Below are 18,996 nucleotides of genomic sequence, written 5' to 3'. Positions count from 1 at the left end.
GCCCAGTATTTTATTGCCTATGTTGCGTGATGGCCCAGCAATTCCTGTTTTGGGAATACAGTATATTCAAAGAAACCCAAAACTCTAATTTAAAAGAGTTTATGCACTTCTATGTTTATTGCATTATTATATATAATAGCCAAGACAGGAAAGCAAATCATGTGCTCATCAGTAGATGAATGAAAAACAAAGTTGTGATACATTTACACAATGGAATACTATTCAGCCATAAAAAGAAGGAAATCTTACCTTTTGTGACAGTATAAATGTACCTGGAGATTATTACTATAAGTAAAATGTTAGGTAAGCCAGTCAGAGAAAGACAAGTAATTTCACTTATATGTGGAGTCAAATGAATAAAATAAACTAAGAACTAAAATAGAAACAGATTCATAGATGCAGAGAACAGACTGATAGGTGTCAGAGAGCAAAGAAGGCTGGGGCTGGGCGAAAAAGGGAAAATTAATTAAGCAAAATAACCCCCTCACAAACACGGACAACAAAATGGTGATTATAAGTGTGAAAGGGGAGCTTGACCAGGCGGTGATGCAGTGGATAGAGCATAGGACTGGTGTGTGGAGGACCCAGGTTCAAGACTCTAACGTTGCCAGTTTGAGCACAGGCTCGTCAGGTTTGAGCAAGGCTCATCAGCTTGAGCCTAAGGTCACTGGCTTGAGCAAGGGGTCTTTCGGTCTGCTGTAGCCCCCCCCATCAAAACATATATAAGAAGGCAGTCAATGAACATCTAAGGTGATGCAACGAAGAATTGATGCTTCTCATATCTCTACCTTCCTGTCTGTCTGTCCTCATTTGTCTTTCTCTGTCTCTGTAACAAAAAAAAAAAAAAAAAAGAGTGAAAGGGTGGTGGAGGATGTAGAAGAAGGTACAGGAAGAATAAATGGTGATGGAGGGAGACTTGACTTCAAGTGGTGAACACACAGTGCAATGTACAGATGAAGTATTATAGAATTTTACATTGAGTGTAGTACAGGGAACAAGTGTTTGGTGAAAGAAAATGATTTGACTTTGGGTGATGGGCACACAACACAATCAACTCTTCAAATAGTATAAAAATGTTTACCAGAAACCCATGTTCTCTTATTGATCAATGTTAGCCCATTAAATTAATTTCTAAATTAAAAAATAATGGTACACTCATGACTGTAAAATTATATTAACCAAATGTCACCCCAATATATGCAATTAAAAAAGAAAAGAAAAAAGTGTACAATAAAAGGGGAGTATCTTATATGTTTAACTTCTATCTTCAGGAAATGTTATTAAATACTGGTATATTTAATTTTATTTATACTTTCATTATGGTATTTTTTGGTATTATATTTATGGTATTATGGTATTATAATGGAAATAATCTAAAATCATGATCCCATTACATCAGGTATTTAATTGTATTTGTCACAAAAATTTGAAGAATCACTACATTTTCAACTGAAGGTAACTATCACAAATATTAATTCCAAAACTTATTTTCTCAATCTCACTGCTTTAGTTCTTAAAATTGTAGCTTTTAGCTTTATTATTTTTGTATGAGTAATTTGTATTCTCTCTGATAAAAATATAAATATATATGCCTCTGTAAAGAATAAAACATTAAATAATATTATACTATATAATAAAGTAAGAGATTAAAATATTAAATTACTATTCATTACATTATTCATTAATTCATGTTCTCATCATAATTAGTTGTCTGTATTTTGATAGAAATATTGGTGTAATGACAAAAACCCATGTCTAACTACATAAGGAGAAAACAAATGCAATTTTTAAAAATTCTACTTCAGCAAAACTAGGGAGGGCAGAAAAGGAGATTTTGAAAACACAAGTTAAATGATACATGATGATCAGAAGAAACAAAGCTTTAAATCTAAAAATTATGTAACCTGATTTGTGTTGGCACAGTGGATAAAGCATCGACCTGGAATGCTGAGGTCACTGGATTGAGTCCCAGGGCTTGCCTGTTCAAGGCACATACAGGAAACAATTACTTCTCCCTCCTCTTTCTCAATCTCCCTATCTTTCTCTCTCTGTCTTTACCCTCTCTACAAAAATCAATCAATAAACAAATTTTAAAATTTCAATTATCTAGTGTGAATCAAATAGAATTCTTTCCAAATTTCTCATATAGTATCAGAAAAAAGGGAAATGTTTATCAGGGATAGGTAAATTAAAATGGAAAGTATCATATGATCTAGCATTTTACCTTCTGGGTACATATCCAAAGAAAATGACATGATTATTTTGAAGAGGTATCTGTACTCCCATGCTCATTAAAGCATTCTTCATCGTAATTAATTCTTTACCATAATTACAGCTATGTCAGTGTCTTCAGTGGATGAATGGACACAGAAAAAGCCACAGGCATACTCACAGAGAGGGGACATTATTCAGCATGAGAAAAAAAAATGTCTGTCATTTGTGACCAGGATGAAGTTGAAGGCATTTTGCTTAGTAATATTAGCTAGACTGAGAAAGACAAACACTGCAGGGAATCATTTATATACGTTATTTAAAAATATCAAATTTGTAGAAATGTGCCAAGGTCTGGGAGTGGAGAAAGTAAGGGGTGGTTGGTAAAAAGGTACACACTTTCAATTATAAGATGAATAAGGCCAAAGGATCTTGATGACTATAGCCAGTAACACTGTAGTATATAATTGAAATTTACTAAGGGATAGACCTTAAATGTTCTCACAAGACAAAGAAAGACAAAACAAACACCAGATTGTAAAAATCTCAATTGATACGCAACCCTACTGAATATGATAAGTTACAAAAAAAGACTATAAATTGGTAGTTAAGAAATTGTAATGGGGATATAAAGCACAAAGAAGGTAGTCAATAATATTTAAATAGCTATATATGGTGCCAGGTTGGCACCAGACTTATTTAGGAATCACTTCATCAGTTATATAAATGTACAACCACTATGTTGTACATCTGAAATGAATAGAAAATAATACTGAATGTCATTTGTAATTAAAAAATAAAATAAAATTGCATTTGCAGAAGATAAAATGAAATTCTAAAATGTGGTTTTATCTCTAAGTGCAGTTCTTGAAAGCTTAGGGAACAATGTCATTTTTTATACCTGTTACATTTTGAGATGAGGTCAGAAAATTATGGGATGAAAGTCTGGTCTTAAAAACATGCACTCATTAACACAAAAGAAAAAACAACACAAACAACTTTTCTTAAGAATGTGATATGCTCGTTCATTTGAGAGAAAAAAATGTTAGTAGAAGTTTTGTTATTTTGAGAGAATAAGGCTAAATTATTTAAAGTTTTAAGCTTAATTATCATACCGTTTTTAATTTTCTGAAATAGAAAAACAAGGAAATGTGTTTAAGGCATCAAGGAGATTATTTCCATTACAGCATTGAGAGAGAAACAATAATCTAACCAATGTTTTTATTTTGTAACCAATTGGCTTATCTGGTTAAATTAGTCTGACATGAATTGTCTTGAAAATACTCAAAATAAAATGATCAAGTCTCAGGTATCACATATATTGCCATTATTTTTGTAGTTATTTTCCTCTCTGTCCCTAAACTATCAGAATCAGTAAATGTTATAGGAATGTGAAACACAAATACCATTATATATGGTATCAAATGTACAAAATAGATTAATAAACAATATAGATACAGACTCCTAGAAATGGAGAAAAAACTGACAGCTGTCAGAGAGATCGGGGTTTGGGAGGCTGGGTAAAAACAATTGAAAGGATAAAGCAAAGAAAACCCTCATGGACAAAAATAGCAGTATGGGAATTACAACAGGGAAAGGGGGGTGGGGTGAGGCAGAAGAGGGTAAAGAAGAGAAATGGTGAGGGAAAGAGACTTGACTGGGTGGTGAACACACAATACAATGTGCACATGATGTGTTATAGGGCTGTACACCTGAAACCTACATAATTTTAATAATCAATGTGCCCCCAATAAGTTTAATAAAAAGTCAAAAAGAAAAAAGAAAGAAAACTTTGACCTTTTAAAAATTGAACTATAAAATAGTGCAGAATCATCATTCAATGTGGTCTCCACTTCTTTTTTTAATTTAATTTAATTTAATTTTTTATTAATTTTAATGGTGTTACATTAATAAATCAGGGTACATATGTTCATAGAAAACATCTCCAGGTTATTTTGACATTTAATTATGCTGCATACCCATCACCCAAAGTCAAATTGTCTTCTGTCACCTTCTATCTGGTTTTCTTTGTGCCCCTCCCTTTCCTTTCCCCCTCCCGTAATCACCACACTTTTGTCCATGTCTCTTAGTCTCGTTTTTATGTCCCACCTATGTATGGAATCATGCAGTTCTTAGTTTTTCTGATTTACTTATTTCACTCCATATAATGTTATCAAGATCCATCTATGTTGTTGTAAATGTCATTATTTCTTATGGCTGAGTAGTATTCCATAGTAAATATGTACCACATCTTCTTTATCCAATCATCTATTGAAGGTCTACTTCTTATGAAAATAATACAACAGTGTTGGTTTTTTTTTTTGGTTTTTTTTTAACAGATCTTATTGACAGGTGCTGAATGTTATAAAGTAACTGTGTAAAGCATTTTGAGCTATTTTTAAGCAAGTAATAAACACATTCTCAACTATGTAAATTGTGAGTCTATGTCTTGAAAAAATGAGGTAAAGATAATATTTTCCTCTAAATCAAATTAAAATTTTGACATTTCCAAATTTAATGCTGAGTCAGGTTAAGGAAATCACAGTCTAACTATGGAAATTTATATTGTAGTCTCTGTATAAATGTAAAACATCTGGATAACCTACATGTAGATGAGATTCTATAATTTTACATCATCAGATACCTTGTGGATTTTTACATGGCTTGTGAACTTTTCTATCCCTTTATGGTAGAAATTTCAGTTAACAGGCATCTTTACCATTTATCTTTTTGATACTTGTATATATTGTTTTAAATTTTATCACTCTGTCTTATTAACACCTACAAGAATGAAAGACTTTAAATTTTGGAAAGAATAAAATATTCAATGTTGATCAAATTAAGTATCATGCAAAAATTGATATACGTGTACTGTATGAGTTAACTATTCAGAAATAATTATTATTAATCTCTAATAAAACACATTTACTTGGGTATTTTGATAGTTATAATTTAAAGTGTTAAGAATGATGAAATACTTGAAATTTCACGAAGAGGTAAATTCTAGGTTTCTTTTGATTTTATGCCAGCATATTTTTACCATCTCTTTGATAGCTTTCATATCACATTGCCAAAATTTAACATGTGTAAATATATGTTTGGAAGTGAGCTTTTACAAACACCCAAGCACATTATTTCCAGTTACAATAATACTCAGACAAAAGATCTGAACATTAGCCTGTTCTTTTTACTCATTTTCTAGAACCACATGCCCATAACACCAAACCCCAAATTAATGTCTACTAGAGCCAGTGAATCTGATCTTAATTAGGAACAGGACCTTTGCAAATGTAATCAAGTTAAGATGAGCTTATACTGGTGTAGGATGGGCTTTAATGAATACCCATGATGTCCAGAAGAGGGACATTTGGACACAGAGAAAGAGACACACAGGGAGAAGAATGAGATGATAAAGCCAAAGACTGAAGCAATATGTCTATAAGCCAAGGAATGCCAAGGACGCAGAGCTACATCCCAAACTAAGAGAAATGCATGAGACAGTTTCCTCTGGAGTCTTCAAAGTGAAGCCAGCCCTGTTCATACCTTCCTTTTAGACTTCAAGCCTCCAGAACTGTAATAGAGTAAATATTTTTGGTGTACATCAGAAAAAACTAAAATATATCATGTTAGGAGGTAATAAATGTTACATAAAGACATTTTGAATAAAGTGTGAGTAGTTGCGAGTACCTTCTACTGTTACAGGGAACTTTAATTTCATTGGGATCCACTGGGAATGTTATATTTGGACAGAGACATGAAGTTGGTGTGAAAACCAGCAATGCCGACAAATTTGCTCCTAATCATTACAAAATATCAGTCTTTGTTATGGTCTCAAGGAGATTTTCCATTTCTCACACCTTATTCTTATTTCTCTTTTTGTTATTTATGCTGAAAATCTGTGAAGGGTAGAGCAGATCAGACAAACTCTTCAATCACTATGATGCTGCTTGTCATAGTTATTTTACATCAGAGAAGTAGCTGTTGAGATGAACAGAGATATACTTATATGCATAAAAATCACCCTTTCCCAAATCCATCTCAGAAAGTCTAATTACTTTTATTAGAAATATTGGCTTTGGTTAACTAATTACTTATTCAGATTTATTCTCCTGATCATTTAATTTGGTGACTTCTCCAAAGTTTGATGATTCTTGTTTGTTACTCTATAATGAAAACTGATACTATAATATTGAGGAAATCTTTATAATATATCTATTAATTTGTTAATTAATATAATTAAATATAAAGAAACTTATGCCTGCAAAAGCTGCAATTGTGTGAGAAATCATGTGAATGTAAAACAAATGTGGATATTTTATATATTGAATTCTGGAATTCCATATCTTATAAGATGGTCCTAACTCCTGGTACACTACCTTCCTTTCCACATGTTCCTATTGTTATAACAGTAGCTTAGATTGTCTGGTAGTGAATGTACATTTCTTCCCTTTAACTATTATGAGAAGAGTATGCTTTGCAGACCATTATGAGTTTGGCCATGTGACCTCTTCTGATAAAATCATGTGATTGGGAAGGTAACAGTTTATGAGGTCTGAGCTCAAGCATTAAGAAGCACATTTCTTTAGACCCACTGAGAGTTGCTAATCTCTGCTACTAGAAAGTTGTGTTCCAAGTAGCCCACAGTTCAAAGAATGAAATACATAAAAAAAACTTGATCTAAATCTGTGGTTTTGAACTAAGCATACACATGCCTGGAAACCAACCAAACCACAAATGGGTAAAAGAAAAATGAACAAAATAAATGTTTGGTTTAAATGTCAATGCAACTGTGTTGCTTATAACACAGCTTCAGAAATTAGATATAGCTATATGTACCTATTATATGAAAGTAATTTTGAATACTGACATATTTTCTCATTGTGAACATAAGGAATAAATATATTTTATATATAGTACAAAGATAAGAACTGTATTCAAAGAGATAAATATATATGAACTGTTAATGTATTTTTTAGATTATAAGCAAGTGTAGCATCTCTCCCAATTGAAATTGAATTATGGTAAAAATATCTCTGAATGATTGACTAATTACTAAAGTTATCCCAAAATATATCAATAATTAACTGTTTAACCCACACAAATAATTTATCTGTTTAATTTTTATTTTATTCATAATTTAAATATATTTTTCCATCAAAGTATATTTCTAAGCATAGTGACTAAGAGTGTCAAAAGGGGGAGGCAGAAAATTTAATAAAACAAGGTAACATCAAAATGTCTAAAATCCAATAGAGTTAAAACAATGAATCTAATCATTGATAAAGCTGCCCCCAAATAGAAGATATATATGATAGTTCCTTTCTCTGAGTAAGTGAGACATATTAAAATAGATTTTTATAGAAACTTTGGGGTTCATGGCATAGTAACTTAAATGTCAATTAAGAATTTATTACTCTCAACTCCCAAGATATCTTTTTTTTTTTTTAATTTTTTTTTAAAATTTTTTATTTATTCATTTTTTTTTTTTTTAGAGAGGAGAGAGAGAGGGAGAGAGAGAGACAGAGAGCGAGAGAGGAGAGAGAGGCAGGGGGGAGGAGCTGGAAGCATCAACTCCCATATGTGCCTTGACCAGGCAAGCCCAGGGTTTCGAACCAGCGACCTCAGCATTTCCAGGTCGACGCTTTATCCACTGCACCACCACAGGTCAGGCCCAAGATATCTTTATTGCCTTTTTTGAGGCAATGTTGTGGGTCCTATAACCTTTTTTCCTTTGTCTGCTCACTTTTACATTTTACCAGTAAAAGGCAATGGAGAGACATGTTAGAGAAAGGGTTCTTCTTTCTTGTTTCATAGAGTTTTCTCTCCTTTGTCTACAGTGAGGTGGTGGACAGCTGCATGCATGTAGGCAGTGCTTGTGGTGTCCACCCTCCAGCAAGTTTCTGTGGCTAGTCACACTCAGGAGTTCCCCCGCCTCCAGGCCCTGCCTGCTGACATTGACAGGGAGGTCTTCCTGCTTGTCAGGCACAGCTTGAGGTCCATCCTCTTCAATATCGGACGGCAGACTTGGAACTTCTCCAAGAAAACATATCTACTGTATAGTTTTTCGTAGTGAAATGTCTTTAGTGAAATCAAACACCCATGCTGAAGAAGTGGACCTGGCTTCCGTGTAATTCCACTCTTTGTACTGTTCTTTGACATGTGGTACATTTTATAATTTTCTTGTATGTCCTCTTTGTAGGTTATCCCCAGAAAGAGTTAATACTTTTTTATTTATCTATTTTTTATTTTATTTTTAACTTTATTCAGGCTTTTTTTTTTTTAGAGAGAGAGAGAAGGGAGAGGAGCAGAAAACATCAACTCTCATATGTGCCTTGGCCAGGCAAGTCCAGGGTTTTGAACCGGTGACCTCAGCATTCCCATGTTGACACTTTATCCACTGTGCCACCACAGGTCAAGTTTAAAACTTTTTCAAATCAAATAGCTCATGGTTTCTCTCCTGACTTGATGGATTTATACACATTATCACTTTGGAATGTTCCGTCCTCATTTTCAACATATAAGGTCTAGGTCAAATCAATTAATTTGAAAATATATGTGATATTCAGTTTATTCAAGACTAAGAAATAAAAGTTCTTGATGTTATAATTCAAAATTTATACATAATTAATTTTAATTTTTATCAGAAGTTTTAGAAAGGTATTACATGTACCTGGATAGATTTTTTTTTCTTTTTTTTTTACAGGGACAGAGAAAGAGTCAGAGAGAGGGATAGATAGGGACAGACAGGAACGGAGAGAGATGAGAAGCATCAATCATCAGTTTATCCTTGCGACACCTTAGTTGTTCATTGATTGCTTTCTCGTATGTGCCTTGACTGCAGGCCTTCAGCAGACCGAATACCCCTTGCTCAAGCTAGCGACCTTGAGTTCAAGCTGGTGAGCTTTTGGTTCAAGCCAGATGAGCCTGCGCTCAAGCTGGCAACCTCGGGGTCTTGAATCTGGGTCCTTCCACATCCCAGTCTGACGCTCTATCCACTGTACCACCACCTGGTTAGGCTAGATAAATATGATGTTTTTTTAGGTAATATAAATATAGATATAATAATATTCTATAATCCCAAGGGTGACGAATCAGACAGACTATGAGCTTTAACTGTTATGATGTTTCAAAGTAGATTCATTCTCAGGAACAAACGTACCACTGGTGAGTGATGCTGATAACAGGGAGGCTCTGCCTGTGTGGTGACGGGGAATATAGGAAATCACAGTAGCTTCTTTTAATTTTGTTGTGAATCTGAAAATCATCTCTAAGTGATGTCCTAAAAATAGCTTTATAAAAATAATCATATAGTTTTTGAAGAAACTAAAACTGCTACTTAGAGATGGTGAGATTATCATTGTACCAAATTTAGGTGCTTGGTGTTTACAAATATATGTTCCCTCTTCTGAACAGGGTTTAGAAGAGAGCATGGGTCTTTGAAATCCCACAAATTGTTTTTTTTTTTTTTCTGAAGCTGGAAATGGGGAGAGACAGTCAGAGAGACTCCCGCATGCGCCCGACCGGGATCCACCCGGCACGCCCACCAGGGGCGAAGCTCTGCCCACCAGGGGGCGATGCTCTGCCCCTCTGGGGCGTTGCTTTGCCGCGACCAGAGCCACTCTAGCACCTGGGGCAGAGGCCAAGGAGCCATCCCCAGGGCCCGGGCCATCTTTGCTCCAATGGAGCCTTGGCTGCGGGAGAGGAAGAGAGAGACAGAGAGGAGGGAGGGGGCGGGGGTGGAGAAGCAAATGGGCGCTTCTCCTATGTGCCCTGGCCAGGAATCGAACCAGGGTCCCCCGCACGCCAGGCCGACGCTCTACCGCTGAGCCAACCGGCCAGGGCCTAAATGTACAATTCTTTTTCAAATGTGAAGTGTTTGAGAATCCGAAATACAGAGATAATATATCATTAATCTGGTAAAATATAACTTAATGTTGTAATTAATAAATTTATTTAGAGAAATAGTTACATATCTAAATCTGAATATTTCTCACAATTTCTCTACAGAAAAGCTTAATTTATTTACATAATTTTTCACACATTGTTTTTTTTCTTTCTAAGATTAATTCCTAACCTAGAAAGCATGGAGACATGAATATATGAGTCTCAAGAAACTCAGTTTGGAAGAGAATGTTGAGCCATTTGCCCGTACCCACAAATTATTATTGTTTCTGTGGGAGAGTCCAAGCCATGGTAATATTTTGAAAATGCTCAAAAAATTCTATGAGAAAACAAATATTATGAGAAATTAAGAAAATGCTTGCATATGGATTTGAATTTGGAAACAGAAAATAGGCCTAAAATGGATGAGGAGGAGGAAACCCATGACGTCAGGGTGATTGCTAAAAAACTGCACACAATCTACCAGTATCTGATGAAATCAGTAAGAAAATAAATAAATTTTAAAAAAGGAAAATCAACCCACATCTGATTAAGTTGGTGAGTTATCAAATCATTCAAGTCTTACATTCAGGAATTGTTGATACCCCACCCAGCTCGCCCAGCATATTCAAAGTCCAGATGATCACACAATCTTTTGTAGAAAAACAGAGGACTCTAAAGCTGCATGGGACACCTTAAGATTCACTGGAATGGAATCCACAGCAGATAAGACACTAGATAAGCAGCAGTGTCTTATCTAGTTTGCCAAAGAAACAGATAAGTACATAAAAGGGTTTGGATCACTGCCCTCCACCCCTACTAAACAGAGTTAAATGAAAATACAGAAGGATCACTAAGTAGCCGAGATCAAGTCACTGACAAACTTTCCAAAGTTCCAGAACAAGTTGCTGAAAAAAGAAAACTGGTTGTTGCTAATAATATTCTTATTAGCAGTTTGATAGCAAAGGTAATGTTGTATATGACAAGCTCAAGACTTCATAGGTAAACAAATAAAATATTAAATAACTATGTAAATAGTGTATTAGAAACCAAAACAAAGATAATTTTAAAAATGAGAAAAACAAAGTTAATTCTTTTTAATTTGTAGTCATTCAATTTATAATATAATTTTACACATTGGACACATTAAGAAAATGCATTGGTATGAGTAAGTGAGAAGGACAAATGGACAAAATTAGCAATTTCACAGCTCTGAAAGATGATCCGAAACTAATAAGAACTTTTAATGATTTATTATGGGAAAAGCTGCTAAGGATTCAAGAGCATATATGAGTCTTCTTGTCTAGGATGCTCCCATGTCTCCTCCAATCCCTAGCATAGCTCAGTGAGTAAGAGTTGAAATTTTTACAGTTAGAGGAAGGCTGAAAATTTTACTGATGTTGTTGCCATAAGGGTAGACTTGATTAGCAGTGGAATAGGTTGGTAAATTGTCTGCTACATTTTCCGCTGAGTGCTGAATGCACCAAGTAATAAATGAGGAAAACTATTCATTTCCTAGTCTGAGGTTGTACTCTTCACGGTGTCAAGGACAGTGCCAGCCAGAAATATAACAGGAGATACTGAAAATGAAGGTACAATAAGAGAAATGACACCAGCTTTCTACATGTTTGGCTAATGGAAAAATTTGTGCCCATGTGTAGATGATGATCCAGTAAAAAAAGCCAAAGGGGACTTTGAGGACTGTTTTTAAAGTTATTAATACTCCCCTATACATACACACACACACACACAACACACACACACACACACAAGTACATAAAATAGCAGAAGGCAGAAGTCATACTGACATGAGGCATTTGTATTCATTTTAAAAAAACGTTGGTTGTCAAGTAGGCAAGGTATACTCAAGGGAAATTCTGGGTAAGCTGGGCTAAAAATACAAATAAACAAAAATTTTAAAAATGAAATAAACACACTAAAAATGGAACATTTTACAGTAAAAACTTATTCAAGTTACAAAAGAATAAAACTACTAAGGTTGAAGGAGAATTCATACTATACTATATTATAAAAAATATGTACTTACAGAAAATTAGAAAACATGTAAAGAATCTGAAAAATATCTTTCTTACTCTCAGGGGGAAAATCAGTCAATAGAATCTTACTACACTGCTCAGAAAAATTAGGGGAAATTTTATAGCTTCATATTCATTTTGAAATATCCCTTAATTTTTGTGAGCAGTATATTACTAGGATAAGATGTTGGTTTTATTAGAAAAATATTTTAAAATAATTATTATGAATTTTTATTTATATATAAAATTAAAAAACTATGTTTCAATAACAACTGTATATAAAAACGTGATGGCAGTGATGATTAGAAAAACCAAATCTATATAAATAAATCAAATAAAAATTCAGAGTTGAAAAAACATTACCTGCATTGAAACATTCACTACGTTTACATAAGATTTGAGATTCAGAAGAAAGAATTGATGAAATTAAAGATGAAGTAAAGAAATTATTCACTCTTGAAGCTAGAGAGAAAAGGAGAGAAAAATTAATGGAGCCTCAGGGACTTTTAAAAACAGTATCAGGGAATTTATATTAGTGTAAAATTTGTCTGAATAATATGAAGAGAGATAGAAAAAGACAGAAAAATAATTTGAAAGAAATAATAAATGAACAAATTCTTATACTTTATGTTAAAAATATATAGTCATGTATATTAAGTTAGTTATGAAGAAAAGACCACCTGCTATAAATTATGTTTAATTAATTAGATATGATGTAGAAAAGTATAAACTTCATTTCTACTAAGAGCATCACAAATATACCAGCACAGGATATAAATTCTTTCTGTATTATAGATTTAAATGTATAAGTTAATCAATATATAAACCCTAAGGAGTAATGTAGCAGATTATCTTCATGAACTTAACCTAATTTCTGAAATAGGTCCAAATTTATCACTAAAAACCAAAACGAGATATTGGACTATGGTAACATTAATAAATTCTGATCATTAAAAGACTTCAATATGAGCCTGACCCATTGCTGGTGCAGTAAAATGAGTATTGATCTGGAATGCTGAGGACCGAGATTTGAAACTCTGAGGTCACTGGCTTGAGTGTGGGCTCATCCAGCTTGAGAACGGGGTTGCCAGCTTGAACTTGGGAATATATATGTGACTTGTGGTTGCTGGTTTGGGCAAGATTTCACTGGCTCTGCTGAAGCCCCTTGTTCAAGGCACATATGATAAAGCAATCAATAAACTACTAAAGTGCTACAACTATGAGTTGATGATCTCTCTTCTTGTCTACCTTTGTCTCTCTCTGTGTGTCTTTCTAAAGTTCTCTATCTTGACAAAATATAAAAAAAAGATTCCAATCAGAAAATAGAAGTGAGGCCCTTGCAGGTTGGCTCAGCGATAGAACGTCGGCCTGGCGTGCAGGAGTCCCGGGTTCAATTCCTGGCCAGGGCACACAGGAGAAGCACCCATCTGCTTCTCCACCCCTCCCCCTCTCCTTCCTCTCTGTCTCTCTCTTCCCCTCCCGCAACCCAGCCGAGGCTCCATTGGAGCAGAGATGGCCTGGGCGCTGGGGATGGCTCTGTGGCCTCTGCCTCAGGCACTAGGGTGGCTCTGGATGCAAGGGAGAGAAGCCCCAGAGGGACAGAACATCGCCCCCTGGTGGGCATGCCGGGTGGATCCCGGTCGGGCGCATGCGGGAGTCTGTCTGACTTCCTCCCCGTTTCCAGCTTCCAAAAAAAAAAAAGAAAAAAAAAAGAAAATAGAAGTGTAATTAATGGTAAATATAGCAATTTCCAGCTTATAAATTACAGAAGAGCTCATACTCAAAATATAACAACTTCCTGAAAGAAAAAAATAGGCAACATAAAAGAGAAATTATCAAGAAACTTGAAAAGTCACTTCTCATTTTTACGATAGAGAATTTCTTAATGATTACTGCCTAGAAAGTTGTATTCAATCTATCAGTAATCAGTAAAAGGCCCATTAATATCATAATGACAGTTTAATATAATATTTAGAATTTATTGCATGATAATGCCTAAGTTTTGAATTATGAAATTATTGGGTAAAATGTGTATTTCAACAATAAACTAGAAAATGCTGGGATAAACCAATATTTATGATGCTGCTATTTCATTCTGACACATAAAAGACAATAAATTATAATTATATACATATACAGTTATAACAATATAATTGTGCTTATAAATTATTATATAGTTATCAATATAATATTTATCTTATATAAATAGATATGTCTTATGTAACATTTATATATCATATAAATTATTTTAAATGTAACATAATATCTGGAAAAAACATACACGAAGATTTTCATAAAATACTTATAATACCTACACATTAATAAAATCTATATTCTAAATACAATAGATTTAAAATGTCATGAATCTACAATACAGCAGTGAAAATAAAGAGAAATGCAGTTATATGGATAAATTGAAAAATATCATATGGTAATTAAAGGAGACATATAAAATGCATAATAAGTGACTCCTTTTATATAAAGTTCAACATTAAGCAAAGATAATTTATAATAAAAAATCAGAATAATTATTAAGTGAGGAGGGGGTGAAGCTATGAGAAGGTGCATAGAAGTGGGGCCACTGTGGACTGGCAACTTCTACTTCATGATCTGATTTGTAATTACATGGGGCTTTGTAGTTTGTACTTAATCTGCACAACTATGATATATTTACTTTCCATGAGGTATCACAAAATTAAGTGGCAATGTTTATGTTAGAAATAAAAAAAACATTTATAGAAGCATGGTTATCTCTGAAAAGCAAGAACTGAAAATTATCAAATGAGTATCAATGGCATAAAATATGAATAAAATATTAGAGTCAAACAATGTAATATTAGCAGCCTTTAAAAGAAGTGAACTAGCCCGGCTCGTTGGCTTAGTGGTAGAGCATTGGAGTCAAGTCTTAATATCCTGGGTTCGATTCCTGTCCAGGGCACACAGGAGAAATGCCCATCTGCTTCTCCACCCTTCCTCCTCTCTTTCCTCCCTGTCTCTCTCTCTTTCCCTCCTGCAGCCAAGATTCCACTGGAGCAATGTTGGCCCGGGCGCTGAGGATGGCTCTATAGCCTCCACCTCAGGTGCTAGAATAGCTCTGGTTGGAGGATGCAATGCCCCAGGTGGGCAGAGCATCACCCCCTAGTAGGCATGCTGGTGCCCAGTCGGGAACATGTGTGAGGTGCGAGTCTGTCTCTCTGCCTTCCAACTTCAGAAAAATACCAAAAAAAAAAAAAAGAGAGAGAGAGAGAGAGAGAAAGAGACATCAACTACAAATATATATGAAATAAGAATGAATTCTACAAAAATAGTGTAAGTTAAGCTGCTAAGTTAAATGTTGGAAACATTTAAAATCTTACCACTTCTTTTTCATTATCTATGTAGAGCAGGCTAGTGTTCTTAGAAGCACAGGCCATCAGACTCTCATTCCAGTTCTTTTTTTCAAAACTAATATAATAGCAGTTGATGGAATACAATAACCACTCCTTTGGACATCAACCACAGTGATATGCTGAAGAAAGATCATGAGTTATCCAAAAACACATCAAATTTAAAAAAAATTAAATTAATTTGCATATGTATAGATACATTGGTATACAGAACATATGTATAAACCCTCACTGGCTGGTCCATATAAAAGAAAACACATTCACAATCACTCACAGAGAAGGGTCAGCCTCTCCTTTAATCTATGTGCCCGTGTGAAGCAAACAGACACATAAAATATCCACTCTCTACATATCCTGAATGTCAATGAACAGAACCACTTTTTTAAAATACAAAAGTTATTTTGAACAAATAGACAACAGTGGTTATAACTATTTTAAATAAATGTTTCTTCATATTGCTGCAAAAGAAAACACTTTTCTATACTCACTAAATATGAACATTTACTGCCCAAAATTATAATTAATGATTCCCTCAAAAACTATGATCTTTTTACTTCTTTTATGTCAGATAAAAGGTTTGAACTGTACTAATATCACAACTTACAAAATATTGTTGTCCCTGTCTGGTTCTTGGTTATCAGGGAAGAATTATTCTTCTCCTGGTTTTTATTAGCTAGAAAAAAAAAAGTAATTCTTGTAAAAAATATTGATCTAAATAATATCATAATACTTTTTTTCTACATTGAAATTTGTTGTATTGTTTAGGATTAGAATAACTGGGAATAAAATGGTTTTTATAAAAAAGAATGAAGCAATAGTAATTTAGAGGAAAATTAATACAAAAGCCCCCCCCCCAAAAAAAAACCCCAACTAATTTCACCTTCTCTTACAGCATTTGGATGAACCAATCTCAAGAATTAATTTGTATTTCTCAATAATGTGTCTTAAAGCATACCTTGAGTTATAAAGTCAATATATATATATAAATATATGTGTATATATATGGAAATGAATGCATAAACTATTCTCTAAAATTATTCTAATATTTTTACCTTAGATAAATTCAGAATAACCATTTCTCACTTAGTCTAAATGCATATTATAAAATAAGTTCTATTCTATAACATTAGAAGTGTTTAGAGGCACTGATGATCATTAAAGTGAAAAGTTCTGTATAATCTTACAAAAATTTACTTACAGGGAAGAACAGCTACAGTTACCACAGTGGACATCAGGACAAGGCAGATGACTCCCAGCACCCCAGCAATGAGCTTCCCGGGCAGTGATGGGGAATTTGCAGGGAGAGAAAAGGAAACACCAGGAAAGGAGAAAGACAAATGTTAGTTTATACACAGAGAATCACATACAGACACCAGACCTCACATTCAAACCTACCACTGTAATCTTTTGGAATGTACCAAAGCATTTTCAGAAAATTAATGCTCCATAAGTTATTGGTCAAAGACCGCACCTACAACAATGTCTGAATAAAATTAGTCTTCAGCTTTCATTTTGAACACCATATTCCAACTTCTAGTTCTGATCCGTAATGATGAAAAATATGTTAGCTCATTTTCTACTGTTCTCACACATCTCTGCATCCCAGCTGCACATCTGTATATTATACTGTATGTCTATTAAATGTGTTACCTTTGCAGTGGTCATTCTTGTCATTCCCTTGAAGATCCTGAAAAGTATTTTGAAAATTTAAGTCTGCATAGGTTATTTCCTGCTCAGTTACTGAAATGGAGCGTTTGGTGCTCTTACGCTGTACTTGCTGTCTCTTGGAATCATTAACCAGATTCAAGTCTGCATAGGTTACTCCTTGGTTGTTCATCTCTGTTGCTGAGTGGGTTCTGCGGACTGTGGTTGAAAATAACTGTGCTTACAAGTAAATGACATATGCAGTAATGAGATCCTAGTGCAGAAAAACTGGGCAGGGTAGAGGGTATTAGGGCTCATTTCCCAGTTGAAAAAACTGAAGTTCTGGTTTTAAAAATCTTAGATCTTTAAAAAGTACCTCATGGTAGATTCAATTTTTAAGATAGTCTACATTTGGCTATATATAATTTATTGGAGGGAAAAAAGCAATAAATCATTGAGGAATAAAAAATATCATAAGTAATAATATCCGTGTTAATTTAAAGTCAGATTCCACAGAAGTATTTTGACTCTCTTACTATGTTTGTATTAAAAGCTGAAAGGGCTACTTATGAGAAGCAATCAATGAACAACCAAAGGGTTGCAACTAGAAGATGATGCATCTCATCTCTCCCCCTTCTTATCTGTCTCTGTCTCTCTCTCTCTCGATAAAAAATTAAACTGCTCTCTGTCTCTCTCTCTCTCTCTCTTGCTAAAAAATTAAGCCACTATCTTAGAAAAAGAGACACAATATTTATAATAAATATGAAGTCATGAAATGATTACTGACTGAATATTCTTATGGTGGGGCATTAGTCATGTTGGCACATATAGAAATTTTCTAAATGAAGTCAATTTAATTTAGTGAAATACATTTATTTATAAAAAGGTGATAAATTGCTATCAAGTCTTATATGTGCCTTGACCAAGCAAGTCTGGAGTTTTGAACTGGTGATCTCAGCATTTCAGGTGATAAGTTGTTATCAAATAATATTTTATTTTTAATGGTGTGGAGTTTAAAAAAATTTACAATTAAAAAATATTTTATATGTTGAAACATCATACAATCACACTGAACTTATTAAATGCCTAAACGATATTGCAACAAAACAGCAATGAGATTTTTAAAAATGTAATGTAACACAAGAAATTGGCAATTGAGTTAATGGAAGAGATAGAAAACATATAATATGATAAACAAGTGCGTAGATCATTATATTAGAACACTATTTTTCTCAAACTTCCGAAAAGTTTCTATGGCTGTCAGTGAGGGTACTTTTAGTTGTGTAAGCAACAGTAATGAATCAAATAATGTAACAATAATTCAGTCAATGGGCTCTGTGGCCAGTGAACTATAGAATTAATTCTGGATTTGAAATTTAAAATTGACCTTTACAAAAGGTAATTAGTATCTAGCAGCTTAACTTACTAATATAAAGTAAGAATAAAAATATGTAGATATAATATATATAGAACATTTAATATTGTTTTTTAAGTGTTCAAGAATATGTTAGTTATGCTAATTCTTATATGAACACATTTTCCATGTTATTTCTAATTAATTTATAATTCATTAAACAAGAATCTCTTTATCAGTGTGGTTTCTTTACTTGCAGTGTTTGTAAAAATTTTTTAAAGTCTTTAATTTTTTTATAATTAAGCTTATATTAGCATTTTATAAAAACTACTTTATTCTGATTTTATTAAAAGTCAACAGCCTAAAATTTAATCTAAGTAAATGTAAAAGGTATTATATTTGACCTCCATAATTCAAAGAATTTATTTTTTTGAATCTCTTTCAAAGGTTGGGCTAAAATGAAATTATATATATATAATTATAC

The 18,996-nt window shown here is 33.6% G+C and overlaps 1 protein-coding gene across 1 annotated transcript in view; it reads right to left on the bottom strand.

Annotated features, from left to right (window-relative positions):
- Positions 1-10,285: 10,285 nt before the first annotated feature.
- LOC136388356 (NKG2-A/NKG2-B type II integral membrane protein-like) overlaps positions 10,286-18,996 on the bottom strand; it is an 85,549-nt gene continuing 76,838 nt past the window's right edge. The window contains exon 5 of the mRNA XM_066360255.1: positions 10,286-10,432. Within this exon, the coding sequence (XP_066216352.1) occupies positions 10,286-10,432 (147 nt within the window). The remainder of the gene's footprint in view (positions 10,433-18,996) is intronic.

The sequence above is a fragment of the Saccopteryx leptura genome, chromosome 1, assembly GCF_036850995.1.
Source record: "Saccopteryx leptura isolate mSacLep1 chromosome 1, mSacLep1_pri_phased_curated, whole genome shotgun sequence".
NCBI classification, from domain to species: Eukaryota; Metazoa; Chordata; class Mammalia; order Chiroptera; family Emballonuridae; genus Saccopteryx; species Saccopteryx leptura.
This window is presented reverse-complemented; position numbering and strand designations above follow the sequence as displayed.